The sequence below is a fragment of the Malus domestica genome, chromosome 10, assembly GCF_042453785.1.
Source record: "Malus domestica chromosome 10, GDT2T_hap1".
NCBI classification, from domain to species: Eukaryota; Viridiplantae; Streptophyta; class Magnoliopsida; order Rosales; family Rosaceae; genus Malus; species Malus domestica.
This window is the reverse complement of record NC_091670.1, coordinates 37772430-37799979: the sequence shown is the minus strand read 5'-3', so window position 1 is coordinate 37799979 and position 27550 is coordinate 37772430. Positions and strand designations below refer to the sequence as shown.

The 27550-nt window shown below is 38.3% G+C and overlaps 5 protein-coding genes across 10 annotated transcripts; 3 read left to right on the top strand and 2 right to left on the bottom strand.

Annotated features, from left to right (window-relative positions):
- Nucleotides 1-5517: 5517 nt before the first annotated feature.
- On the top strand, nucleotides 5518-12210 carry LOC103429653 (uncharacterized). Of its 2 annotated transcripts, none has more exons than XM_008367786.4 (10): nucleotides 5518-6013; nucleotides 6673-6716; nucleotides 7109-7223; nucleotides 7336-7453; nucleotides 7809-8410; nucleotides 8988-9270; nucleotides 9348-9624; nucleotides 10127-10285; nucleotides 10956-11417; nucleotides 11538-12210. In XM_008367786.4, exons 1-10 carry the CDS (start codon nucleotides 5815-5817, stop codon nucleotides 11847-11849), a joined length of 2571 nt encoding a protein of 856 aa, XP_008366008.3. In that variant the 5' UTR covers nucleotides 5518-5814; the 3' UTR covers nucleotides 11850-12210. The 2 variants fall into 2 exon arrangements, with proteins under 2 accessions (XP_008366008.3, XP_017186225.3); XM_017330736.3 differs by having other exon boundaries at nucleotides 5528-6013; nucleotides 10124-10285.
- Nucleotides 12211-13211: 1001 nt separating this feature from the next.
- On the top strand, nucleotides 13212-17083 carry LOC103429672 (uncharacterized). 3 transcript variants are annotated; one of them, XM_029110270.2, is made up of 7 exons: nucleotides 13212-13469; nucleotides 13961-14612; nucleotides 14784-14972; nucleotides 15081-15172; nucleotides 15378-15437; nucleotides 15541-15610; nucleotides 16240-17083. In XM_029110270.2, exons 2-7 carry the CDS (start codon nucleotides 13971-13973, stop codon nucleotides 16834-16836), a joined length of 1650 nt encoding a protein of 549 aa, XP_028966103.2. In that variant the 5' UTR covers nucleotides 13212-13469; nucleotides 13961-13970; the 3' UTR covers nucleotides 16837-17083. The 3 variants fall into 3 exon arrangements, with proteins under 3 accessions (XP_028966103.2, XP_028966102.2, XP_017186228.3); XM_029110269.2 differs by having other exon boundaries at nucleotides 13895-14612; XM_017330739.3 differs by having other exon boundaries at nucleotides 13255-13469; nucleotides 13921-14612.
- On the bottom strand, nucleotides 16850-19515 carry LOC103446214 (coatomer subunit zeta-2-like). Its single transcript, XM_008385290.4, has 6 exons — nucleotides 19308-19515; nucleotides 18103-18265; nucleotides 17812-17959; nucleotides 17647-17724; nucleotides 17328-17412; nucleotides 16850-17206 (listed from the first exon to the last, which is right to left on the bottom strand). Exons 1-6 carry the CDS (start codon nucleotides 19308-19310, stop codon nucleotides 17147-17149), a joined length of 537 nt encoding a protein of 178 aa, XP_008383512.2. The 5' UTR covers nucleotides 19311-19515; the 3' UTR covers nucleotides 16850-17146.
- Nucleotides 19516-19546: 31 nt separating this feature from the next.
- Nucleotides 19547-22744, top strand: LOC103446216 (pterin-4-alpha-carbinolamine dehydratase 2, mitochondrial-like). 2 transcript variants are annotated; one of them, XM_008385295.4, is made up of 6 exons: nucleotides 19547-19667; nucleotides 19733-19779; nucleotides 21432-21517; nucleotides 21609-21732; nucleotides 21887-21955; nucleotides 22434-22744. In XM_008385295.4, the coding sequence occupies exons 2-6, from the start codon at nucleotides 19773-19775 to the stop codon at nucleotides 22520-22522; spliced, it is 375 nt and encodes a 124-aa protein (XP_008383517.1). In that variant the 5' UTR covers nucleotides 19547-19667; nucleotides 19733-19772; the 3' UTR covers nucleotides 22523-22744. The 2 variants fall into 2 exon arrangements, with proteins under 2 accessions (XP_008383517.1, XP_008383516.1); XM_008385294.4 differs by having other exon boundaries at nucleotides 19556-19667; nucleotides 21373-21517.
- Nucleotides 22745-23499: 755 nt separating this feature from the next.
- Nucleotides 23500-26195, bottom strand: LOC103446217 (probable methyltransferase At1g29790). 2 transcript variants are annotated; one of them, XR_011572031.1, is made up of 3 exons: nucleotides 24757-26195; nucleotides 23930-24355; nucleotides 23500-23833 (listed from the first exon to the last, which is right to left on the bottom strand). XR_011572031.1 is itself a non-coding variant. In XM_008385296.4 (2 exons), the coding sequence occupies exon 1, from the start codon at nucleotides 26142-26144 to the stop codon at nucleotides 24771-24773; it is 1374 nt and encodes a 457-aa protein (XP_008383518.4). In that variant the 5' UTR covers nucleotides 26145-26195; the 3' UTR covers nucleotides 23500-23833; nucleotides 24757-24770. The 2 variants fall into 2 exon arrangements, 1 of the variants encoding a protein (XP_008383518.4); XM_008385296.4 differs by lacking the exon at nucleotides 23930-24355.
- Between the last annotated feature and the right edge of the window lie 1355 nt (nucleotides 26196-27550).

Sequence of the window (27550 nt, the reverse complement as noted above, 5' to 3'; positions counted from 1 at the left end):
TAAGCAGGGCAGGCGAGTAAGTTCCTTCACGAGAGTACTAGTTGAAGCAGCTTCATCATGGTCAAAACCCAAAAAACCCTTCATGCAGATGACACACGACGACGCTGTATGATCTTTATCTTCCAAACAAAGGTCAAGTGGTCTTAGTTTCTCCAAACCCTCAATGGATGATTTAGTAGCAGGCGTAAACTTGAGCCTATGTAATTCTAGACTCGCCTCCGTTATCATGACCACGTGATGAATAGGCCGCGAGGAGACCGCGAATCCAACCTGCAGAGATATCTTCTTAATGTATTCCGGCTGCAGCCTTTCCGGGACACCCAATATTTCCCCCAGACATCCAGCCAGTTGTTGTTTTACATACACACTCTTTTCTTCATCAGATAACAGCTTGAAACGAGAAAGACAAACCCTAATTGGTTTTTCACCTACGAAGTATTCTTCTCCAAAAGTAACGTCTCTTGGAAAAGAAGCAATTGCATCTTCTGAATCAACCAAACCAATCACCTTGAAGAACTGCAATTTGATACGAACCGCATCGTTATTGTCATTGCTTTCCAGTACCTCCGCCAGGGATTCGCTTGTACTCTCCGGTTCCCGTGACCGGACTTGTATGTAGCGCCCAGATATCTGAGACATAGTATTATAGGCACCAACTATTAAATTAACAGAGAGAATTTAACGAAGATATATAGTATGGAATTATGGATGGATAATGCTAGGGAGACTCAATTTAGAGGAATTTAATATAATTTCTTAAACCTAACTTGATTTACAAGAAAAGAGGAATTTATTTATTATTTTTGAGAAAAGTAGGTAGAAGAATCGGATTACATGATAAGAACTTGTACTTCTCTCCCGAATCAATTTAGAAATTAGTCCAGTGTAAATATGAACTTGTATTTCTATCCAAGGCAGTCATACAGTTTTTGTCTTCAACTGTTTACCTTGTTTTGCACGAAAAATTAACCCTAGCTAATACTGTTGACCTAAAAAAAAAACCTAATATTAATTTTCTTGTATATGATTCATCACATGCAGCTAAATGTTGTCCTTCATACCATGTATTTGGATCATGCTGTCCTTTTACGTTGCTGTCATTCAAATAAAATCCTAAGGATTTATGATGCATAAGCAATCTCTTGTTAATTCTGCGGCACATAATAATGCAGAAGAAATCTCACTCTGCAAGTTCGTAAGGGAGGAATTAATAACGACTCAAACACAATAGAATTAATGTAGGCTATATACATGAAAAAATTTCGGATCATGACAATATATAACTTAAGGTTGATTCGTAGGTTCAAAATCTTGGAGGAAAATAAAACAGCCAAATACATGGCCAATACAATACAAGACATGCTTCAGCTATTGCTGTTCATATTTTGCATCCCCTAATTAACTTTGCTACAACTGCCTCTAACTTTACTTTTTCAATAATCTGCGGAGAATCACAGAAGTTAATAATATACCACCTGCAGACATCATGAACAGCTTATGCAAATTCATCTCTGAGGGTTCTGGCGGCTTGGCCGCTTCCTCAATTGGCATTGGCATGAGATACCGGCGCAGTGGGCACCACAATTGCTTGGTACGCAGCCACCCTGCAATGCAATTTATATGATAAAGGTGCAGGCATGGCAACCGAGTAATTATCTTTTTCTTGGACGCAGAAAAAGTCCACCATGCAAATAGCACACGACGATCTCACTGCCTCCGGACGGACCTTGCATGCAGAATTTAACTCCAGAAAAAAAAAAAAAAAAGCTTCGCCGCGTGTTTTTCCACGGATTGCATCATAACCCTCTCCATGATATTCTACTTATGCACACTTGTGTACCTGCCATTTTTCAGGGAATGAGCTCAAGCGACCGGTGTTGATAAAGATGTCATTCACGATTTTCCCAAGCCTCCTCCACAATCCCCTCATTGATCGCGGCCGCCGCTTCACCTCCTCTTCCTCGCGACAATACTCCGGCGACAGCGGAGAAGAAAACTCAATCGCTGTGGAACGCGACAGCGAAGAAAAACCGAGCGACTGGGCCCCACCCAGGGCTCCAATTAGGGCTTCGTCGGCCCAACTGATGGAAATAAAAGTTTCCCGGCCCAACAAAAATAAAAAAAGAATCTTTTAAATACGCGGCGTCTTGAGTCTTGACTCTTGACCAAATAGGACCGTGTGAAGGGGGCTGTTTGGGTGCATCCCATTCGGATTTAAATTGTAATAATTTTAAGAATTCTTATATTTTAGTTATTCATTATGAATCATGCGGTTAAAAATTATTTAATTATTTATTTAAAATTAAATATAAATAATATCTGATAAAAATTAACTGCATAATATATGATAAACGATTCAAATATGAGAATCTTAAAGTGAAATCGAAGAGATCCTCTTCCGAAGTTTAATCCAGTCCGGGTTAGGACAGAGGCCGGTGGGCCAGGGCCAGCTGTTGGGTAGGTTTCCCACTGTCCAATCCTTCGTGTGCCAAGTGTTGGATTGTCAAACATGGCTTGGAGTCTTGGACTGAACTGGTACGAGAAGATACTAGATTTTCCTTCATTAGTTTGGACGGACTGGATTGAGATTGAGGTGAGATTTTTCAGTTTAATCGATACACGGAATAGTACATTATATGTTATTATACAAATAGTAGAATATATATGTTAAAAAATTAATAATTTAAAAAATAAAAATTTTCACCACTTACATAAAAATACGTGATGTACCACTCGTGTTCCCGTCGTAATAAAAAATTTCTCGAGATTGAGATAGAGATAGATTAGTTTGGTACGTCTTGCCGACGTATGAAAGCTTTAGGATAAGCACCAATCACTCCTTGCACTCACTTTAAAGGCGCGTCCATCCCTCTCATAGTATTTGAATAATGTATGAGTCATAGGATTTGTATAATGCACATAATTTATGATGGATTATGATTTTTTTTAAATACTAATTAGGATTCGTATGAAGAAATTATGATTCTTCGAACAATCGAGGAAAAAATTAGACATCAAGTAACGGGACTTGTGAAAGATGTAAATCTGCGATGGGAGAAATCTTAAAAATCTATCCAATTGCCAATTGTATAATCACATATTTGTCTTTTTTATTATGTAATTGATCATCTCATTCAAAATTAATTCATGAGATATGAAATTAATTTGGTCGCTAGTTCGGGCGGTGAAGCATCAACACGTACATAAAATGGGTGTAGCGGAGATGAGGATGCTTCGTTGGATGTGTGGGCACAAGAGAAAAGATAAGATTAGGAATGAGGATATTCGAGGTAAAATAAGAGTAGCCGAAATTGAAGGAAAGATGAGAGAAAATCGGTTATGGTGATTTGGACATGTGCAAAGAATGCCTATTGATGCATCGGTTATAAGATGCAACTACGGGACAGAGGTCCATGGCCGAAGAGGTAGAGGAAGACCTAGGAAAATTTTGGAAGAGACTCTAAGAAAAGACTTAGAGTACTTGGATCTAACGGAGGACATGACACATAACCGAGCGCAATGACGTTATAGGATTCATATAGTCGACTCCACTTAGTGGAAAAATGTTTTGTTGTTGTTGTTGCTGGATAAAGAGCTAATTCGAGGTTGCTGAGCTTTTTTTTTTTTTTTTTCAAAATTACTTCGGCGAACTACAATATAAATTTTGTTGAAGAAAATATATTTCAAATAGCGTTGCAAAAAGTTATATTGTTGTTAGGGTTACACACATTTTGACTAACATTGCCACTGTGCTCAATACACATAACTTGTGTGTGAACCATTTAATAATTTCAAAACAAAAAAAAAACCATCTAATAATTTTTAGAATCATATTCTTTGTAAGATAATTTGACATTATAGTAATAAATTATTTGTATGAGACGAAAATATGTGATGCCAATTAACAAAAAAAGAAAAGAAAGATTATTTATAGTTTATAAAAATAATATTTTTAATAAGAGCAACTCCACCCATGTGGGTTGCTCGGGGGACAGTGGAGAAGAAGGGGCCGGAGGCCCGGTGGAGAGAGGTCCAGCCTTGTGGAGGCCGAGCGACGATGGGAGCTCGAGTGAGGGGGGGTGGGGAGTCGACGGGCCTATGGCCCGAGGGCTTTGCAATTTTTTATTTTTTTGTGTCAGAGAGAGAGAGAGCTTTTGCAATTTTTTATTATTTAAACAAACAAAAAAAACTATTATTTTAATTGCTTATTGCCAGGGGGAGGGTTGCAAGGGTGGAGATGTAAATGACAATTACTGTTCATTAATGGTAGTTACTATTCATTTAAGGCAGTTACTGTTCAATAGGGTGGATTGAATAGTGGATTGCCAGGGGAGAGGGCTCCATGGGTGGAGTTGCTATAATTTGAAATTCAAATTTTGTTTTAGTAGTGCCCTAGGGAATAATCACAGTAATTACTTTAGTGGGGTTTTAAAATTTAAAAATTATTTTTAAAATTAAACCAATCGTAGTGGCCCAGTGGGCTTTAAAAGAGAAAAAAAAATTTCAATTAGAAGTTAAAGGGTTTATAAATTCATACATCTTCAATCAAAATTTTAAGTGAGTTCATAGAAGTCTATGACTTTTCAATTAAGATTTTAAAAGTTTTTATAAAACTTTATAAAATTTGAGTGTATCCATTTTGAATTTTAAAGTAGTTTACAAGACTCTATAATCAATTAGAATTTGATTTTATGGTATTTTAAATATGTAGGATTTTAAAGAATTTGGATGGATTTAATAGTGTTTTTAGGTTTTAAAAAATTATGCATTTTCTTTAAGGACGGTGTATTCAATTGAGATTTTGATGGATTTTTTTATTTTTTTTTACAAATTCAGGAGTATTCAATCAAGATTTGAGGAATTTGAGAGATTTTTAGTTTATTTTAAGCATTCTCAAAACTCACATTTATTCGTAAATATTTGAGTCATGCAAAATTTTACATAAAATCCTTAGAAATTATTAAACTATATCAAAATTAATATCCTGCAAATCAACAAAAATCCCTCAAAATTTCAATCGAATACGATTTCAAATAATTTCACTCAAAATTTACATACAGTTTATAAAACTCCTTAATCAACATGAATTTATAACCCAATAAAATCATTAAATTCCTAAGACCATCTCCAACCCTTGGGCTAAAAGCCAAATTTTTTAGCCCGGAAAATTTAGCTTTTAGCCCAGAAACATCTTTTCTGCTCCAACCCTTCTACCCTAAAATTTTAGCCCGGAATTATTAAAGAATGAAATTAGCCTAAATTTTTTTCTTAAATCAATTTTTTTTTAAAAATAAATATGTAGATTATTGTAAATTAATTTTATGAACATTTTAATCTAAAAAAATTTAAATTCCGATAAACATTTCGCATTTAGCCCGGGGGGAAAGCTGGGGGGGTATTTGGCCCAGAAATAGCATTTGGCATTTAGCCTAAAATTTTAGCATGGGTTGGAGAGTGTTTGGGGGGGTAATTTGGGGGGTAATTTGGCTTTTAGCCCAGGGTTGGAGATGGTCTAATAGAATCAAACCCTTAAATTTGCGAAACGGAAAATAATATAAAATAAAATAAAAATTGCACGCTCACAGAGGAAAGAAAAAGGAAAGAGCGAAAGGAGGGTTTTCGGTGCAAGACTGAGAGAGAGAGACTTTGGATATTTATCTTCATCTTCTTCTTCTTCCTTGTTCGTTCTGTTTGGCAGCAGCGGCGGAACCACAGAGAGAGAGGCGAACGGCTATAAACCCAATACGACGCCGTATCGGCAGTCTCAGATCTAATAAGGGTTTTCTCACAGCGGGAGGGAGAGAGAGAGAGAGAATGAGCGGGAGAGGCGGCGGAGGCGTGGCCAGCAATGGCAAGGGCAATACTGGGATTTCCGGCATACCGGCGGGATCTCGGAAGATGGTACAGAGCTTGAAGGAGATTGTGAATAACTGCACTGAGCAGGAGATCTACGCTATGCTTAAAGACTGTAACATGGACCCTAACGAAGCCGTTAATCGCCTCCTGGCCCAAGGTCCTCCCCCAATCTCTCTCTCTACAAGCTTTACTCTTTTCAAATTTATTTGTCTAATTTTTTAATTTGAAGATTTGGGTTTTTTTGTTTCTTTCCAATTTTAGGGCAAATCAGAAAATTAGAATTGGACTGAGGCATAGCTGTAGTATTACTGTATTAGTGACAGTCCAGTGGGTTTTCTGGTTTATTAAGGGAAAATATTTATTGGGTTGAAGGAAATTGTTCATTTGGTTTATCAAGTTTTGTGCTTTCCCTACTATTTGGTCTATAATTTTTCAAAAAAATATATTTTATGATTTGCTGGGATATTTCCCAATTTTGAGTTTTTGTATATGTATTTAGTTTCCAGGGTCCTATCTCTCTCTCTCTCTCTCTCACCCACACTCATTAATTCAATCGTACTTTGGAAGACGTGAAATCAATGAATTTCTTAAGTGTTTTAATTTTTGTTAAAACTTTAATGTTGTTCTTTAAGCATGCTGCTTGTGAAGCTTGGTTGGTAAAATCGCGGTTGAAAGTTGAAATATGATCTCTCTTCTGTAATTTTTTGTTTCGTAGGTTGAGCCTCTATAGGTCTTAGTGCTTATATGAATGTGATTCCGTAAAGATATATGTTTTTGTTGTAACTACTTCTAATGTAAGGCTTATAATTTGTGTAGATCCTTTTCATGAAGTGAGGAGCAAACGAGAAAAGAAAAAAGAGGTGCGTGCGTGTCATTTGCATAATTTCAAGTTCATGTTTTGTCATTTACCTCCCATCCCTTGCTCTCTTCGTGGTTTATGTTCTGAGAATATGTGATGTTATCTTCTTACACTATATATTTGAAACATTGATTGTATGGGCGGATCGTTAGATATCTGTTTCAGGGTGTACTCCTTTTTGTATATTTTATTTTGCTCTATATTTGAGTTATTCTGCTCTTTATCTGCTAAATAACAAATATACTTATCTTTTCCCATACATTGATAAGGGGTCTGCTTTTGTTAGTAATATGATTTAGTCTTATGCTTTTCTTGTGTTTATGGTAGTTGGCATGGTTTTTGTATCCCTTTTTAATGTAATACACACACACGCTCTCTCATATTTTTCTTCAGAGTAAGGAACCGACGGACTCCAGGTCCCGTGGGGCGAATAACACTTCAAGTTATGGTGCTAGAGGTGGTGACCGTTATTCTGCACGTGGCGGATCAAACCACTATAGCTCTAATGGTATGTGGTGGACCAGAGCAATTAAAGTTGGATAATACTGTGTTTACATAGTTTGCAAATTTCTGCCGAACGTAAAAACTTAGTCTCGCCTTTCTGTTTCTTTTTCTCGCAGATTCTGGTTTTTCGCATGGTAAGCCTGCATACAAGAAGGAAAATGGAACACATGCTTATCCAGGTTCTGCATCTGTCATGGCGGGACATAACACAGGTCGACGACCTACATCCTACAGGTTATAAATATTAAACCTCAAACTGATACAGTTATTTGTCTCTCTTTTTTCTCTGATTTAGAGCATAAAATGCGACTAAACGATATAATTATTAATTTTAAGAAAGTTAGAGGTAACCCTCATCTGTTTATTCATGTTCTTTTGTACTCTTTTGAAAACTTGAATTTGAAAACATGCTCTACATAAATCTTACGTGGTTTGTTTGCATGTGTATGTCTGTAGAAGTTTTCTCTTGCTGGTCATTTTTTTATTACATTGATAGATCTTGGGGTGGAATAGATTGCCATTCATGTTAAAACATGGGTATGATACATACCTGATAGTGTTGCTCATCTATTTGTAAAATCTGTTGCAGCGATTCTGTGGGGAGTGAAAATAAAATCCCAGCACTAAGCACAGATGATGGAATATTGTCATCCTCACAGCCTTCTGCAGGATATCAGTCTGCATGGGTAGGGGTTCCGGGTCAAGTTTCCATGGCCGACATTGTTAAGATGGGCAGGCCGCAAGCCAAGGCTTCCACCGTGCCAAACCCCCATAATCATAGTGGTAATAATCAAGATGGGGCACCTGCAACATCATTGCATCACAATTTGCGTTCACCACAAGATCATGTTCCAAAGTTGCCAGCAACCAATGATGAGTGGCCCTTGATTGATCCACCTTCTGTTAGCATGTCCTCTGTTCTTGGAGCACCCACAAACTCTGAGCTGTATGCTGATTCATCTAACTTGCCCATCGATAGAACTAGTCAACATATAAGAGCCCAGCTAGATGAGGTCGAGGTGGAAGAAGATGATTCTGTTGAGACACTTCCAAGCCATAATGAACCTACTTCTGTATCCGGTAGACATATACAAGAAGATAATTCTGGAGGTGCATCTGCTTTTGATAATAACTTGTATGAAGACATAAATTCCTTCCAACCACAGAGGCATGCTTTCGAGGATAATGAAGGTAACCATGATGGCTTATTTTTTTGGTTTGTCCTGCAATGTTTTTTTCCTCTGTTCTTTCTGACCTATATTTTTCTCAAAGTTCCTCTATATATTTCAATATTAACATTGCATAAAGATTGGAAATATTGTAATGAAGGTTTATTATATTCTGGAAGGAATACTTAAAGGGGTTGTTTGTAACTGAAAACTCAGGTGCAACATGTGTTCTGAAGTTAGTATCTTGAATCAGGGTAAAAAAAAAAGGGAACTTTAACGAAAAGCACCCGGTACTGTTCACGTTAACGAAAAACCACATTTTTACACTAAAAAGTCAATCCTGATACTATTCACTTTACCCTTTATTTTGTCCTTATCATTAAAACTCAAAGTTTTCAAGCCCTTTTCATTAGTTTTCGTAAAAAAAAAAGCTAAATACTCTAATTTGGTAGGATGTTGACCTGAACAGTTCTTTGCTTATCCATAACTTTTAACAATTTTTTTTCTCTGGATAGCGAAGTTGCTAACTTAAACTTTAATGAATTCCAGAATGTTCAAAGCTGTTTTTTAAGAAATTATGTTTTCCTTTTTTTCCCCAGCTGAAGAAGACGTGTCATCAGTGGCTGCAAACTTGCAGCAACTTAATTTACAGAACGATGATGGGGGAGCAGCTCCTGAAGAAGACAAACCTCCTGTGGTCATTCCTAATCACCTTCAGCTTCATACTCCAGATGTCTTGAACTTGAGCTTTGGAAGTTTCCGATCTGGCCCTGATCCTGCTCTTCCTAGCTCCGAATCATTTGCATCTGAGCCACAAAAAAGTAACTTTGAAGAGACATCTGGGGCCGTAGATGTTTCTGCAATTGCACACTCAGATTCAAGGTATGTCGTTGTGATAATATTGCCCTTGGTTTTATTGTTGGATGTTTTGCACCATCTTAAGAGATATTTTTCTGTAGAAATCCTGAGTATTATGGAGATGAGCATCTCATGAATGCCTCCGATGGAAATCTAGTTCATAGAACGGTAGCCAGTGCTGGAGATTATGAATCTCCTTCGGTTTCACAAGCAGAGATCTTGAAACAAGAAACCCATGAAGCTGGTCAAGGGAATCAATATGTGTTCCCTTCTGCACCTGGATTTGCATACGAGAACTCCCAACAATTGGATGCGACATTTCCTCACCAACAGACAAGCTCACAGATGCAGAATATTGCTCCTTTTTCGAATGTGATGGTAAGGCGATAAACTATGATGTTGTGTTTATTATTTGTCGTGTTAATGATTTTGTGGTAATATTGCAGTCCCCACATAATAATTGGTTCTGGTTTGAGCAATATTTTACTAGTTGGTTGGGATGTGAACATCATTGGACCTGGAGATCTTACATGTTTGGAGCCTTTAGATCCACTGCATTGGAGTCTTTAGATTCACATCATTATATACATCACATGTAATGCTAGTGCTTTTCTTTTAATTTCCAACTGTTGCGAGTGTGTGTTTGTCTGTATGTTCACATCATTATATACATTACATGTACGCTAAACATTGGAAAAGTTAAACTGGGAAAACAAAGGAGCATGAGATGAAGCTTAACTTTTAGTTTCATCATACTTAAGATCATTCGGTTCTGTTGATGTGTGTGTTTGTTTTATAGCTATATGGTTGTATATTGCAATTGCAAATCTTGATTGTTAGTATTAGTTGAATCTCATTTCTCATATTTTCTTCGAAGCAGGCATATACAAATTCATTGCCCAGCACTCTGTTGGCTTCGACTGCTCAAGCTGCAAGAGAGGATTTTCCATACTCGGCGTTCCCCATGACCCAATCTATGCCCACAAATTATGGCAATGCGGCTTCTTCTATCAGCGGTCCCACCATCTCCATGACAGAGGTTCCTTTCTATTTTGTATTAAACTTATCAATTATTCTTTTAGTTGATAGCTTGACTGGCATAAAAATATTAAACATTTTTACAACAACTTTTGTGGACATAAGTTTCTTATGTTTGCAAAGAAAAAGAATTACATGCAGATAGAGACATTCTTGTTGACCGAGATTTATGCTTAAATCCAAGGAACTTAATGTCACATAGTCAAACTAGTTTAAGTTGGCTGCAATTTGCATTGTATTCATTCTGTTCTATAGAGGCCATGGATTATTGGTGAAATCAGTTGTCTTCTGCTAGCTCATCATTATTGTGCTGAAGTTATATTTCTTAGTTTCTTAAGGAAAAGACTCACTACTTAACCCTTCTAATTACATATTTCTTGTCGGACTGAACATCTACATTGGTTTGACTTTGATAGAATTACCTTAAGCATTTACCATCTTATGATTGCTACTTATGAGTTAGTTGCCTGTGCTTTTTGTATCATGTGTATGTTCTAATCCTATGGAAATGATCTTCTTAGAATTGATTGTTATGGAGGACAAGTCCAGATAACGAAATTGGTTCTTGTTTTGAGTGTTTTTTGGTCAACTTATTTCTCTATTGCTCTGACCAATCCGGACATATTAGAGATCTCAAATTTTGTTCAAATTTATTTGTTGTGTATATACAGGCATTGAGAGCAGGTGGTATTTCTGCAGCTCAGCCTACTCCACAGACCCTGCCTGGTGCTAATGTTGCGACTGGACCAGCTCTTCCACAACACCTTGCAATGCACCCTTATTCTCAACCTACTCTTCCACTGGGGCATTTTTCAAACATGATCGGTTATCCTTTCCTGCCTCAAAGCTACACATATATGCCGTCAGCTTTCCAGCAACAATTTGCTGGTAACAGCACATACCATCAGTCTCTTGCTGCAGTTCTCCCACAGTATAAAAATAGTGTCTCTGCTAGCAGTTTGCCTCAGTCTGCTAATATTCCGCCCGGTTATGGGTTCAGTAGTTCAGCCAGCATTCCTGGTGGAAACTTTCCTTTGAATCCATCCTCGGCACCTACAGGCACAACGATTGGCTATGACGATGTTGTAAACTCTCAGTTCAAGGACAATAGCCATTTGATCTCACTTCAGCAGGTAATTTATCATCTCGGTTAAAGTTTATCGTTTTGTTCGTTAACAGCATATGCTGGAGCAAACAACTACTTTTCTGCAATCAGTAAAACTCATTTTTCTTATTATTATTTTTTTTTCCAGCAACAAAATGATAACTCGGGAATGTGGGTTCATGGACCCGGTTCCCGAGCAATGTCCGCTGTTCCAGCCAGCAACTATTACAGCTTCCAGGGGCAAAACCAGCAGCACACAGGGTTCCGGCAAGCTCAGCAACCACAACCTTCACAGCAATATGCTGGAGCTCTCGGTTACCCCAACTTTTACCACTCTCAATCCGGGATGTCCCTAGAGCACCAGCAGCAGCAAAGTTCAAGGGACGCGTCCCTTGGCGGTTCACAAGGCGGCCAACCCTCGAAGCAGTCGCAACAGCATTTATGGCAGAACAACTACTAATTCTCAGTCACCTCCCTCCCTCCCTCTCAGGTTTTTTTCGGGGTCTTGTAGTGAGTTTGGAAGTGTCCAACCGGAGGCATTCACTGCGGTCGTAATAATCGTCATCGTGTACCATTGTTTGGTCATAAGAGACCTTGGCTTGGCTGCTGCCCTGTGCCTGTGCCACGGGAGCGATTGTATTCTAGATATTGTTTTCTTGCTCATCACGTTTAACCTTAGGTAAAAACAAGTGTGCTAATTTGGATTAGTGGATATTTTACTACGCCCTTTTTCGTTTCCTTTTCTCTTGTGTTTTCTTGTTCAGATGTTTCATGTTTGTTTTTATCTTAATAGAGTAAAGATGGTTTTCCTCCCAATGAAACATATGCATTAAAGTTGTTAAGCTAAACATATGCTTTCATTTTTTGTCTAGTTTTGTTTTAGAACTTAGGCGTTTTTATTGATATGAAAAGAAAAAAAGTCGTCACTTCTCTTGAAGTAAAGAAAAATAAATTACATGAAAAAGAGGACATAAACCTTATATCTCTTGAAAAGGAGAGAGAGACATAGGATCGAACTCCTCTAAAATACAACTTAAAAGGTAAGAACCTACAAGACAAGATGCAAAACAAAAATCAAAAATCAAAAGAATTAGGTAAAAAAGAAAAGAAAAGCTCTCGATTAGCTAATTTGTTAGCAATTTCATTCCCTTCTCGAAATGTATGAAAGCAATGAAAAACCATGTGTTGTAAAAGAGAAATACAGTTTTTCCAACGAGTCCGGAACGACCGGAAGCAAAGCAAAATATCACAGTAGAAGGGTCACTTTCACCTTATAAAGTTTGCCAATCGTGCATGAACCAACTCCACAAAGGATGACATCTTGAAGCTTCGCATAGAAAGAAGTATGATGCCACAAACTCAAGGACAAACCACCAAGAAAATAACTCATGGAATCTCTAAAAACCCCACCACAAGGCACAAGACCTGAAGTACCTTTAACAAGGCCATCCGTATTCACTTTGACCCAAGGAAATGAAAAGGGGAGGCAAAAGAACATGAATTATAGAAGGAGCTTTACAGGACTCGACCAAGATTCAAGAGAGACTAAAAGTTGCTTATCCAAAATATCACATACATGACCAGGAGTGAGTCCAACCTGCCTAATCCATACCAAAGTAGAACCACAAAGGTGTGAAAAGAAAATAGGCTTACTTTCAAACTTCATTTTATTACGCATCTTTCAAATAGCCGTTAACCCACATTTTTTTTGTAAAATATGCAAAAAAAATTATTTTTGCGAAATATTTTCTATGAGTATTAAGGAAACCTTTATAAGGCATTTGAAAGTGGATTTACGGTTTATTAAGCAACAAATGTATATTTAATAGTACCACCAACAAAGAAAATAAAGGCAGATGGGAACAGACCATTCTGGTGTCCCCTTAGTGATTCTGCCACTGGGAAGCATCGCATTTTTTTTTTTCTGATGAAGGGAAGCATCGAATTGCACCAACGTTCGTAGCCTTTCCACGTCCCTCTGTTTTTTCTTAGAGTTCAAGTTTTTCTCTCCTGCATAAATCAAACAAAGGCATTGCCTTGGTGGAGCTTAGGTTTTTCAACACTCTGCCTTCTTTCCTGGGTAAGGTCCTCCTCCTCTCATTTCATTTCCTCCTAATTAACAGTAATAGAAATCTTCTTTTATTCGTTCAAGAACCCATAATTTACCATTTAAATTCATCATTTTTCTCCCCCTCTAAATTTTCAGGAACAATTTTCTCTCTATCCCACTTGATTTTTATTTGTTGGGTATTTTTTAATTGTTTTTCCTGGGTCATGTTCTTATTCGGTTGTTTATATGGGTAGAGTTTATTTGCTTGATTGCTGCTTCTTTTGTTTTATTGTTTTGTCTGTTAACTTGGAGGTTGCAGTGTCTGTAAACTTTTTATACTCTCGGAGATGGAAAGTTTGAATCTTTTCCCAATTTATGAGTGCAAACTGCAATCCATGGACTGAAATTCTAATTTAATTATAGTCAGGTTTTGATTATTTTTCTAAACATTGCAGTATTTAGCTGTGATCACTAATTGCAGCTTAATCCTGTGTCTGATAATTGCAACTTCCATGGTTTAGCTGTGCATCGATGGAACACAACAACAGTAGAGTGGGGGAGAACAGTTCTTCCCATTGCAATAACACGAAGAACCCGGATAGCCATAGAATTTTTCCTAGTAGAGATCCCATGCCTGGGATTGAGAGTGACCTTTGGAAAAATGGGCTTATTTGTGCTTTTGAGTTTATCCGAAGCCGGAAGAAAATAATTAGTTCAAAACCTGGTTCAAAAAACCTGACTAAACAACAAATAGATGGTGAGCAAGAGAGGGTGCGTGTTCCTTCTTACGGATTTTCTGATTCTCCATCCCAAATGGAAGATAGGAGCCAGCAATCAGGCCAAGTTCAGGATATGGAAAGGTTTGAGGGTGGTCATTGGGTTCCAATTGGGTGGGATAGGATTTCGGAAATTGTACAAACTGTGCAAGCTAACGCTAGTTGGGCCTCTCAGCAGTTTGGGATGGATGGTGAAGATGACTTCACTGTTGCAGATTTAGCAGCTCCGTATTGGGAGTGTCCGGCAGGGCCCATTTGGTGGTGCCATGTCTCTGCAGGCCACCCCACAGTTGAAGCATGGCTCAGCAATGCCCAGTGGCTTCACCCTGCAGTTAGCTTAGCTTTAAGAGATGAAAGTCGACTGATCAGTGACCGGATGAAGCACCTGCGATACGAGGTACATTGCATTTGTTATATCTGAAATTGCTAAGTAATTAGTAGTATTGGTTTGTAAAGCCTGTTGCAGTGGCAGGAGTGTAACAAAGTGACTGACTTTCAGCATAAACTTTTTCGGAATCTGGTTTTGTTGAAGAGTTGATTCTGAACATGCTTTGATGCCTCTTTTCAGGTCCCAGTTAGGGTTGCCGGGGGGTTGCTATTTGAGCTTTTGGGACAGTCTATTGGGAATCCATTTGTTGATGAGGATGATATCCCCATTGTACTTAGATCGTGGCAAGCACAAAACTTCCTTGTAACGGTTTTGCATATTAAGGGGCCTGTGTCAAGTATAAATGTGTTGGGTATCACAGAAGTTCAGGTTGTTCATCTTTGACTGATCCTTTCAGTGGCTTTGAACTTCTTACTGTGTTATTTTTTTGTGCATGCAACTTTAAAGGCTGGTAGGTTAATCCTTTGCTTTGGTTAGGAACTTGTTTCAACTGGAGGCTATAATGCACCGAGAACAGTGCATGAAGTCATAGCACATCTAGCTTGCCGCCTTACTCGATGGGATGACAGGTAACTTTAGTACTATCGTTCTGATATAGCAAAATTACAAAAGCCTACTTACTGTGGAAATGGCACATCAATTATTGGCGATGGCTCATGCATGTACTACAACTAATTCTATTCCGTTGTCCATAATTTTATGTATGCATTGTTACGTCTTTGTCATTTCTTATTCTCTAACCTGTGGTTCCCTTCAATGTCTCCGCTGTTTCAGGTTATTCCGTAAGTCCATATTTGGAGCAGCTGATGAGGTTGAATTAAAATTTATGAACAGGTTCTTCCATATGCATACAACCATTCCCCGTAAAGTAATATTACCTCGTTGATTCCTATTTAGTTTGTAATTCACTTATGACTTTACCTTCTTTGTTTAATAGGAGAAACCATGAGGATATGAATCTTTTCACTGTAATCCTCAACCAAGAAATCAGAAAGCTATCAAGACAGGTATGCTATATCTCCTTGCTAGCAAATTCCATTTGATGTAAAAATCGCTCGATTCTATTTTTACGTTTATTCTTGTTGAAAGGATAAACCAAAGATGAATAACCTGAACTTTTAGTAAGACAATGGCTTCTATGAGCTGTTGAATCCCAAATCTCGTAAGACAAATGGCTTCTACGAGCCATTGGGGTGTGGCTGTGTGAGTGACTGAGTGATATACTAATGTACAGATCTTGCACATCAAAATGGAAGCAAGAAACTGAGTCAATCGGAAAGGGGTATTGGTTTTGAGAGCTTCTCATGTTTTGTGGACAACAGGAATTACGTTAGAATATATTTTCTTATGATGTTATTGAATCTACCCTACTCCCGTTATTTCTACGGTTCTAACTGTATACTTCGTGTTTGGGTACATGCATAATATCTAACCTGTAGCCACCGTATGTATGTGCTGTCGTATTTCCTATGGCCTTGAATACCCCTTCCCCGTTGAAGTGGAAAATCGAGTCTGGCTAACATTTAGGTTTAGCATCTAGGCAGTCAGTAGAAACTTTTTGTTTGACTGTCCATTGAGGTTACCCTGCCGTTCAAATTAAGACACTTTGTAGGCAAACTCCATAATTTTATTGCAGGTTATCAGAGTGAAGTGGACGCTTCATGCAAGAGAAGAGATTGTATTCGAGCTTCTCCAACATTTGAGAGGAAATGCAGCAAGAACCTTGTTAGAGCAAATACGGAAGGCCACAAGAGAAATGATCGAGGAGCAAGAAGCAGTTCGCGACCGCTTATTTACCATTCAGGACGTGATGCAGAGCACTGTTCGTGCATGGTTACAGGATCGAAGCCTTCGAGTGACACACAACCTGACTGTTTTTGGTGGCTGCGGCCTTGTCCTTTCCATCATCACCGGGCTATTTGGAATTAATGTTGACGGAATGCCGGGAGCACAGAACGCTCCATACGCATTCGGTGTATTTTCAGCCGTTCTCGCCTTTATAGGAGCCGTGCTAATCGGAGTAGGGCTGCTCTACCTTGGGCTGAAACAACCGGTCACCGAAGAGCAGGTTGAAGTTAGAAAGTTGGAGCTTCAAGAGTTGGTTAAGATGTTTCAGCACGAGGCTGAGAATCATGAAGTGGTTCGCAAAGATGTGTCTCGCAGTAATCTCTCCCCTACGGCCGGCGACGGTTTCCTACGTGATGCAGATTATGTTGTGATTCAAGGAGTATGATACAACAGTCGGATTCTCGGAAACTCCGTGTTATTGAAAGTTTATAGCTCAATCAAGACAACATCGCATATGGTACACAATTAATTACAAACGGAATCTCGAACATCCCCGTGAGTTCATATGGCATTCAATTCATCAAAATATGTAAACGTATATATCTCGAATACTAAACCTTTGGCATCAACTGTTCCGATGTCCAAATTAACCGAGTTCTGCAGAAGTAATCGAACTTGATAATATCGCAGCATCTGATGAAACAGAAACATATAAAACTGATGTCCTCTCTCCTTGCTTTTCCTCTTTCAACACATCATTTAAGGAGTTGTCTCGCTAGATGTTCGCGGGCAGTTGCCAATGCTTGACTTATTGTCTGTAAGAAGAAATATATATATATATGGATTAACAACATAAAATTTGGTGGCAGGGAGTATTCGGTTGTTGAATTAGTATTTTTTACATGTCGAGTTTAACTATCTAGACAACGGATATACCTGCTCGGACAACGGAGCTCCAGCATCAATACTGTGACTTGCAACCTTACTTGCTATAACATTTGAATCGGTCTCAAGAATAATACTGCACCAAAAAGAAAGGGTTAAGCCTAAGGGCACTGTGATTGTACAAGAAATAAGGTACATATGAACCGAACAAACGGTCCAGACATGCAAATCGCGTTATCATTATTCTCTGCAAGTAAACTGCAACAACGTTGGTTCTTATATTCTAGGCTTTTAGAAAAATGTAAAAGTTGGGAATTGAACTCACTGAATAGCACTAACAAACTTTATAAGCGTGAAGGTTATATCTTACCCTCCGTCAACAATTTCATCAAGGCATAGTAAAATGAGATCCAAATTTTCAAGTGCCTCCTTCTTGTCCACATTGCCTCTGGACAAAAGTGAGACAAAATGAATATTAAAATATAACTACTTGAGAGTAGAGAATTTATCAAGTTTTATAAGGAGGATAAAATACCTCAGGAGAATGCCAACCGCATCAAAAAATCCCTGCAGAACTGTGGCTAAAATGAGCTCATTTTCATTTTCACCACCAGTAACAAAAAAGTGAAGGTCCTGAACAAACTTGTAAACTACAATGGTGCCCTCAAACATTGCTATCTCAGCTGTACATGAAGACGCAACAAGTTAATATGGAAGTAGTTCGAATCAAAACAACACAATGCTTCATATGAGGGGATAGCATTTGATAGGGATTAGAATAATTTGATGACATGACCTGTACCGAAATAATTAAAGCTTAAATTACCTTCTGTCCGCGCATTTGTCTTTTGAGTTTTAGTAAATACAGCTTTCTCAAAAGATTCTTTGGCAGTATTCGTTGGCCAGTCCTCCTCTGAATAATACTTGACAGCCACACGTTTCCCCTCAGAATCGAGGAGGAGGATGTTCTTTATCGAAGGGCAGGACTCCTACAAACAACAGCCAACAACCGATTAGAGATTGCCAAAACTTGAATCATTATACGATACACTGCACCAAATGATTTCAGCACTGACATTAAAAAGAGATAATCGTGGCTACATCCACTGAAGGGTCACATATCTCACTCATTCATGCTTATCAGGGAAAACTAATGTTTTGCTTCCAATTACATATAAGCTTAAAATGGTTACCGACTCTTACCACATCAATAACAAAAGTTAATAGTCATTACTTGTACGTGTAAGCCTAAATATAGTGTAATGACGATTGCAACTTACACTAAAGAGAGAGTGTAATCAAATACCCAGTCAATGGAGTTGTTTCTCTAATTTGATAAACACGTTTACATTCAGCACTCGAGATTTAACGTGTACTATATATGTGTGTACATCTAACATTGCGCTTGCACAATTGTGCTGAATATGTTCGACTACAAGTTTACAGAAATGATTTCCCGGGATCATAGTTGGTTCTGTTAACTCATTTGCAAGCTTATATTGAACATCTTAAAAACTTAAGCAGGATCCATTTATAACCTCAACTACATTGTTGAACAGCATCAACAAGATCAAACAACCACAAAAATCTTGTGGAATAATTTCCCAAGAACACGGTCCACTACGGTATCTCAGTTGCAAGCTCAAATCCAATTTTTTCTTAAAAATTCAAATGGGATCCATCATCCATGTATACATACCATTCATACACTGATAATTTTGGGTCATTAACAGCATCAAATTACCAAGAACAAACAAACATAAAATTCAGAACAATTTATTATCTTCCAATTAAAAAATGCCTGCATTTTTCAAATTTTATCAAGAATATGCATTTAAATTACGTTGTTGTTGCAGGATCTGAGAGATCCAGTTCTAAGGAACTCGGATCCGACCCCAATTATTCCACTCACAAAGATCAAGAAGCTGATAACAATGTCTAATCCCTAACCCTAAATCCTAGCCCTAAAATTTTGGTAAATCAATTGGAATTTTAAGAGAGAGAAAGAGGAAGAGAGAGAAAGAAACTGACCATTTTGTTCGGCGGAGGAGAGCAATTCTCAGACGAAGAAGCAAAAACGCAGCGAAATTTTTTGTTTTCCGGACACGTTTGTTCACATTTATACTTTCCCCAACCCACCACTCAATTTTACGTTATTTCTAGAGAACCCACAAAGTTATTTAATTTTATAATATTTGCCATCAATTCTATTCGATTTTCATTTCAGCCTCTGTAATCTCATCCTTTTTCTCAATCACGTCCAACCGCGAAAGCTTCGCAAAAATACAAACTTTCGAGTTTCTATTACATCATCTGATCACTGCCCACCGTTCAAAATCGCCTCCCCTTTCAGAGTCTACAGAAACATTCATGAGTCGACTGTTGCAGAAGGTATCTCTCTCTCTCTCTCTCTCTCATCTTTCTCTTCTGCTGAAATTTTCTCGGAAAATTTACAGGTACCATTAGCATCTGTGATTCAAAGCTTCACTGGAACTCATGGACGGTAATTCCCTGCATGCCCTTTATATGATGATAAAAAAATGGTTTTTTGAATCTTCAATTTGAATCTTCTGTAATTTCTCGACTTACCCATGTTTTGTTTGTCATTAATCTTGTGATTGGTTGTGTTGTTTGATGAAAATTTGAGGGTTGAAAGATTGCTGCTTTACATTCAATTTTGTTGTTTTGATTTTATAATTCTGTGATTTAATTAGAACTTCAACATGCATGCACTTCTTGGAGTTGGATTCTTTTGTGAAAACAAATTTTGTACATAAAATACAGTTCCGGTCTATGAAGCATGGATACGGATACAGATATGACGATATGATACGGCACAACACGACAATACGGAAAATCTCTAAAAATTAAAATACGATACACTATGCATACGGCAAATAAAAATATATATAGCAACAAAAGTATACATTTTAAAACATAATTCATCATTCAAATTCAAATACAAATACATTTGAGTTGTTAGAGAAGAAAAGTTCGAAATCTAATCCTCTTTGTACAATAGAAGGAAGTGTGAGAGTCGTATTCATGGTTTTAATTAGAGGGAACTCTTTGTATTCAGCAACTTTTAATTATAGATGTCTCGTATTAATTTTCTCCTCCTCATAACCTTTTTTGAAAGTGTAAATGTATCCTAAAAGCCGGATACGTGTATCCTAAAGGTAGGATACGCGTATCCATCATGTCAAATTCGTGTCCATCAACCAAGATACGTGTCGGACGAGTATCCGAGAGTATCGGGCAAGTACCGCATCTGCAAGTATCGGATACAGAATACGGGACCAAACAAATGTATCCGTGCATCATAGGTTCCGGTAGCCGAGTGTTTGAGATACTTCAGAACTATGTCAATGTGGGATTGTTGTCGTCCAGTAGAAACTTAGTATGTGGATTTAGAACTTTTGCACTGGACTTTTCGTCGTTTTTGCAGTTTGACAATCGAATGCAGTTTCTCTCCGAACTGCGATTTATGTGACAAAACCTTTCAAGTAAGCTTGGGGTGCCAGCATGCGGTAGAACATCTTATTACTATGGCATCATTGTTCCATACGCATCCATTCACGAAATTTTAGACATCGGCTTTATCTCCTTCTTACGGGAAAAGAAGTAGCTTGGGAAGACTAATTTTTTCTTGTGTGCAAAGCTTAATCCACATGGCCAAAAACTAAATTATCTACTCATGCATATACCCAATTCCTCTGTGATTTATTGCGTTGGCCATTCTAAATACTCTTGTCCTGGTTTACGGCTTTGAGATATTGCTTAATCGATCCAGGACCTTTATGAGAAAAAGTTCTAAGTATCAAATTGTTCCCATGTTTAATTGTGGTAACTGGTGTGTAATCTTTACTTCTTAGTAGGTTCATCTCTGCTGTGTCTGTCTATCCTCCTTAATCAGCTTGTACGGTTTCCGGTAAAATATAGAAGCTCTTATTCATTAAAGGGAAGGAACCTGCTTGTCCATTTGCTGGGCATATCCATGAATGTTGTTTTCTTATCAAGTATAACCGGCATTGATTATTTATTGATGTTATTTTTTCTACAATATCAAAATCTGGTAATACTGGTTTTGTCATAGCTTTGTTTGTCAGGGAAGTCATATTTTTCTTATCTTGTACTGTTTTCTGGCGGCATTAGATTTGTTAATAAAGAAGTGCGTGTCTTGCGACTCAAAGGACATGCGACCGATGACTGAACAAGCAGCAAAAGGATTAATCACAAAGGTTTCGATTAAAGAGTTAACTATCGCCTATATATATACACAGTTACACACACATGTATGTTTCTCCTTTAATATTAATATGTTTGGTTTAGGTGGACGGATGGAATTTGGTGAGTGAAGGTGATGCTTTGAGACTGAAAAGATCATGGACAGTTAAGACCTTCACAAAAGGACTGGATATGCTTAAGCTCGTAGCTGATGTTGCAGAAGCAGAAGGTATTTTTAAGCTTTTTTTTTTGTTTTCTGATGAGTAGTTGTAGCTATCACGTGTATGAAGTTGTAGCTATCGCGTGTATGAAGAATGCATTAGAATTTAAATAAGATAGAATGTGTCTGATGTAGATGGAAAACCGTAATGTGTATGTTCCAGGTCATCATCCAGATCTTCATCTAGTTGGATGGAACAATGTAACAGTCGAGATTTGGACACATGCGGTTGGTAAGGATTCGCCATTAATTAATTGGTACCACGTATTTATACATGTTTCTTGAATAAAACCATTATGCATTAGGTCGTCTTGGAGGGCAGAGGTGAGGTTTTTCCATCCCCTTCTCTCGGTGTATATAACGTTTTGCTAATGAAGTTTTCCTACCACCATTAAAGCTTCTGGGAAATAAAAGTATTGTACAACTCTTGCTTTACCTTGCGGAAAATAGGTGAACATATGATACATGAAGCTTCGTCCAGTTACTTATTTCAAACTTCTGTTTGGTTTTGGTTCTGGTTCTGGTACTGGTTACGGAATTCTACCTCAGTGAAACTTACCAGCCGAACTCCGAATGTTACCTAAATATTTTCCAGCTAGAGATCACCTTAATACAACGCTGAAAGTCGTTCAATTTACTTCAAGAGCCAATTCGTTTGAAAATTTGATTGCACATGAGATTTAGCTTTTGACATGGTATGCATTGTGCAGGTGGATTGACCGAGAATGACTTCATACTTGCTGCTAAGATCAACAGAATCAGCATGCAACACCTTCTGAGGCGGAAAGCTACCGATTGAGCCGTCGGAGCGGTGTGAGAAAATGTTGCCATGGGAAAACCAGTTTCTAGCTTCAGTTGGGCATCGTCTCTGATTCTCTGGTGTGACGTGAAGCGTCGTAGGAGATTGTGTAATACTGTCTTTTTTCTTTTTTTCTTTGAGCAAGTGTGCCTGAAAGAAATACTTGAAGCAACCGTTTTCTTTGTGATGTGATGACAGAGATATCATATTCCAACTTTTTAATTTTGCTTTTATGCTTGAAGCTACCGTCGTCTCTGAAACCGCTACCGTTTTCAGAGCTTTTTGCCGGAAAAGTCAGAAAATGGCTAGATGTCGACGGAAACGAGTATCTTCTCGAATCCATGATTGAATCCAGGATACAAATATCTTGATTGAATCTACAACAAACGCACTGAATGCATCAGCCGCCGCAACAATTGCTGGGCTCCGGCTGCTCTGGTGGCCGGAGGCAGGGCCTCTTTCTCAACCAATTTCTTTGGTGGTGGTTGGTGCTAAGACCGTACAAGGAATTGCACTTTAGAAAGGGGTGTGTTATCCACACCATATTTTACTTCTCACACACCTCTTGATAATTTATGTCCGTTGATCTTCTTCAATTCATTTTATCCGACAGCTGAAAATTAAAAAGATGTATGAGAAGTAAAATATGATGTATGGATATCACACCCCTTTGGAAATTGGTAGTGGTTGCTGCTAAGACCGTACAAGGAATTGCATTTGAACCAAAAAAACAAAGGAAAACTAATTAAAAATTTTGAAAATTTTGAGTATTAACGGCAAAATAAAAGATAAAATGAATAGTACCAAGATTGACCTTTTAATATAAAAATTTAGTTTTTCGTTAAAATAAATAGTACCAAAGCTTTTCGTTAATGTTCCAAAAAAAAAATAACCTACTTTCCTTTGCTTTTTTCCCCAACCTTTCGTGCATGGAATCCACGCTTTTCACAACACTTAAAGCTACTTCACGTGTAACGTGTTAAAGCCTACCGGAAAGCATAATTGCTCTTCGGATTCATTTATGAAGAATTAATTGGAATAAATATTACAATTAGTCAAGAGTAATCCTACCAAAAACCATTAACTGAGGGTGAGAACGCGCCTAATTTCGGCTTCTCCCTCCTTGGGAACCTTTGATAGCGTTACATATTTTGCGACGTTCGACGATTGTTTACATCATTAACAAGTAGCTTGAGGTGTAACTCGCTTTAGATCGGAGAACGTAGGTATACTGTCTCATTGCTCGATGAAGGACGCCCATCTTCTCAGGAGAGGTGTATGTTCGTTAGCAGCAACGATTGACGGCAATGCCTGCAGCCCAAGCACAAAACCCCATCTCAGTCAGATTGTAAGTTACAGTCAGTAAGCACAAAAATACCAGTTAAGGTTCCCTTTAGTTTGAATCACCGTGTGCAGATGGTGCGATGATCCAACACCACCACGTCCGAGCACTTAGAAAATGTCGAGTATGATTCACATATGATTAAAACTACTGCTTACGACGTTACATTACAGTAGAACGCTAAACAGATTGTCAATGTCATCTCTCCGAAAATTTTACGCAAGGTTTACCAGGTAGCACATCTTGGATTATTCACAGACAAAGTAAATTCTAGCAAACACTCAGCAATTCAAGAGGCCTAAAGACAATGTACACCGAAGGCGAATGCCATGTTCCTCCTAGAACACCATGCTAGATGATAGCAACGAAAGAACTAACGTGACTGGCTCTGGTTCGTATTAAGATCTCATAGAACTTTGTCCAACAAAGACATGAATGCCACAACCAGATCACGCAAAACATATCAGAGACGAAACAATCATATTTAGGACCTGCAAATAATGCGCAAAACTTCAAACCAAACTAAGTGTTTGTTTGAATGTACTTTTAAAATGACTGAAAACGCTTTTGATGAAAATGTTTTTGGAACCAATCCTTAGTAAAAATGCAAGTAAATTCTGAAAAGCACTTAAAGTACTTCCGGGAAGAAGCACAAAACCGGTGCTTCTTGCAGAAAGCAGTATAAGTGTTTTTGAAACCAAAAAACATTTTCTTTAAAAGCACATTCAAACGAGTTCTAAGACAGCGACGCGATTCTCAATCTACTTAATTCGAGTGCACTTTATATTCAGCTGACATTGTAGCTACAAAGTAATTAACCACCAACAAATGCTAGATCCAACTAATTGCACGAATCAGTTTATACCAAAAATTGCAGAAAGCAGTTTAGTACCTCAAATTGCAACCTCATTTCGAGACAGGTTTTTGGAGCAGAGCAGACAAGTAAACCTCACCATTCTTGATCCCGCCGGAATCGTTCTTATTTGCAGTAGCCCACTTCACCTTCCTGTACCCCAATTTCCCAATCAACGGTCCAAAAACCTTCTCAAGATCCACCCCTTTGCTGAAAAATTTATCCAACCACAAGTACCCTCCTCCCCTCAACACTCTATCCGCATCAAACAGCAAAAACTCCAATGCCGTCGCCGGTATCCACCGGTTCACGGCGTGCCCGCAACGCACCAGATCCACCACCCCGTCGAACATTGGCAACCGCTGCTGCAGCGGCGCGTGAATTGGGACCAACCCTCTCAGCGCCACCGCCTCATTGTTGGGGATTCCAAGGTTCATCGTGGTCGTGACAACGGTGACATTGTAGAGCTTCATCCTCGCCGCGAAAGTCCCAGTTCCGCCGCCGATGTCGACGCCGAGACGGAGGACCGAGTTGGCGGCTTTGGCGATTTGGAAGAGCTGAGGGATTGGGAGGTCGAGCTCCGACTTGTAACTCATGAAAGTGGACACTTCGTGAGGCAGGTCGAAGCCCAAGTTGGGGTTTTTGCCGCCGAGGCAGCTGAAGCTTTTGCAGGAATACTTGTCCCACAAGACATTGGAGTCCGGAAGCGAAGGAGGAAACGGATTCAGGGGGAGAGAAGAAGTGGGTTTTGGTGGGGTTCTTGTGAAGCATCGGCGGCGGGGGAGCGGGTGGCAGCCGCGGAGAATGAGTGCCTCGGCAAGGTCGGAGTCGAGTGGGCAGAGAGAGAAGGGGGTGTAGGTCATGTACTTGTGGACGAGGTCAGGGTGGTTGTGGCAGGAGGAGGCGATGGGGGAGAGCTGAGAGTAGAGGAGGAGATCTGAGGGGATGTCGGGTTTGGTTGTTTTGGCGGTGGCGGTTGATGGGGAAGGGTGGTCGCGCGTGAGGTGGTTGATGGTGGCGCGTAATGTGTGGAGCTGGTGGAGAAGGTGGTCAGGGACTGGCTGGGGAGTTGGGGGTTTTGGGGTTTGGAGAGTGGAGGAGAGGTGGTAGAGTGAGAGTATGTTGGTGGCCACCATAGCCATCAGCAGCAGCAGATTCAGACCCATTGTCACTCCCATTTGCTTCACCCTCTGTTTCTCCTGGGTTTTGATCTCTCTCTCTCCTCTCTCTCTCTCTCTCTCTCTCTCGATTTCTGGATCTTTTTGGGAACTGGAGATTTGGGTTTTTAAGATTTTGGATATAGCAGATTTAGCTTCTTGAATCTTATGATTTTGTGATGTTCTCACTGATTGTTTTGACTTAACAGTTAACCAAAAGTGAGCTCTCAGCAGAGTGAGGTGTGATTGGGTATGAACATGTACAAGCATTAGATTTAAGATGTGATTTGGGGATTTTGGACCGTTGGATTGTGACAAGTATGTTCGGTTTCCACTTTCCTGGACCATGCAGATGTTGATTTGTCGGAATCCAACGGCTGGAAAGTGAGTTGTATGGGTTGGCGATCGGGACTTTGGATTACTTTATTTCTTAATCAGTCATTTTCTTTTCTTTTCCTGCGTCCTCTTTTTTTTTTGGTGAAGATTCCTGCCCTCACCCTTGGTTTTGTAAGATATTTTGCGTTCTTTGTAGATTTAAGCAATTATTAAAAGAAAAAAAAATTAATTAGAGAGGTGTTATTAGTAATTTAAATTTTCTATATTTAGAAAAAAAATAAACCTGTGATGAATGCATAATAAAATGTTTGAAGTGTTAATAACAATTTCTTTAATTATAATAAAAATGAAATGATGACACGTTTTTTACTCCATACAATATTATATATATTAAGAAGTGTGGGAGTGGACTCGCTATAAATATGGTTTAAATTTTTTTTTGTGAGAATCAAATTTAATACCTGCTATTTATAACCGAAAATAAATATAACTAAATCGTAGTACTAACTTGCTGAATAAAATGAGGGCAGGTTAATGTTTGAAGTTGTATGCTCGTTAAGAGAAAAGATAAATATGCATCTTTTCTAGTCTTTCACACGATTTTGTTTAATTTTGTCTCTTATTTTTATTTAATTTAAAAAAAATGTGTGTTTATTATCTTCATTAGTTAAAAAGGCATGTAGACTTTTATGTTCGGGTAATCATGTTCATAGCAAAGATAAGAAGAGTGCTACATAGTACCATGTGGGGCCAAATCCAATTTCTGCCTATGATAAAAACTTACATTATGATACTATGTTATAAAGAATTTTTATTGGCACTTAAAAAAAATTATTTTAATCTTCAAATTTTCTATAAGTAGAAAGAAAAATGCATCCATGAGAAGTGTAGGATAAAATTTTTGGAATGTTAATAACAGTTTCCTATGTAATATGCGATTGATTTAAAAACTTACATTTTTGTTTAATTTATACAATTCAACAATTAAGAAAATAAGTCAATGTAAGATGTTAACTTGATTTAACTGTAACCGTTCAAGTGGAAATGACGAAAAGGAAAATAAATTGGAAAGGGACAAAAATTAAAAGGGGAGGGAATCCTCCTCTCATAGCGTAGTACTAATCAATGTTCTAAAAAAAGGGCTAGAAAGAGAATCATAATCCTACTCTAAGATTACCAAGAAGATTAGAGAGAGAAAAAAAGAAGGGTGATGGCCCACGCAACTTCCACCGCCTTTTGCTAGAGTGTTCTTTGTTTTTTTGTTTTTTGTTTTACAGAACTAGAGTGTTATTTGTAAATATCGAATCATGGATGGCCTCTTTGGTTCGCTAATTGAATTA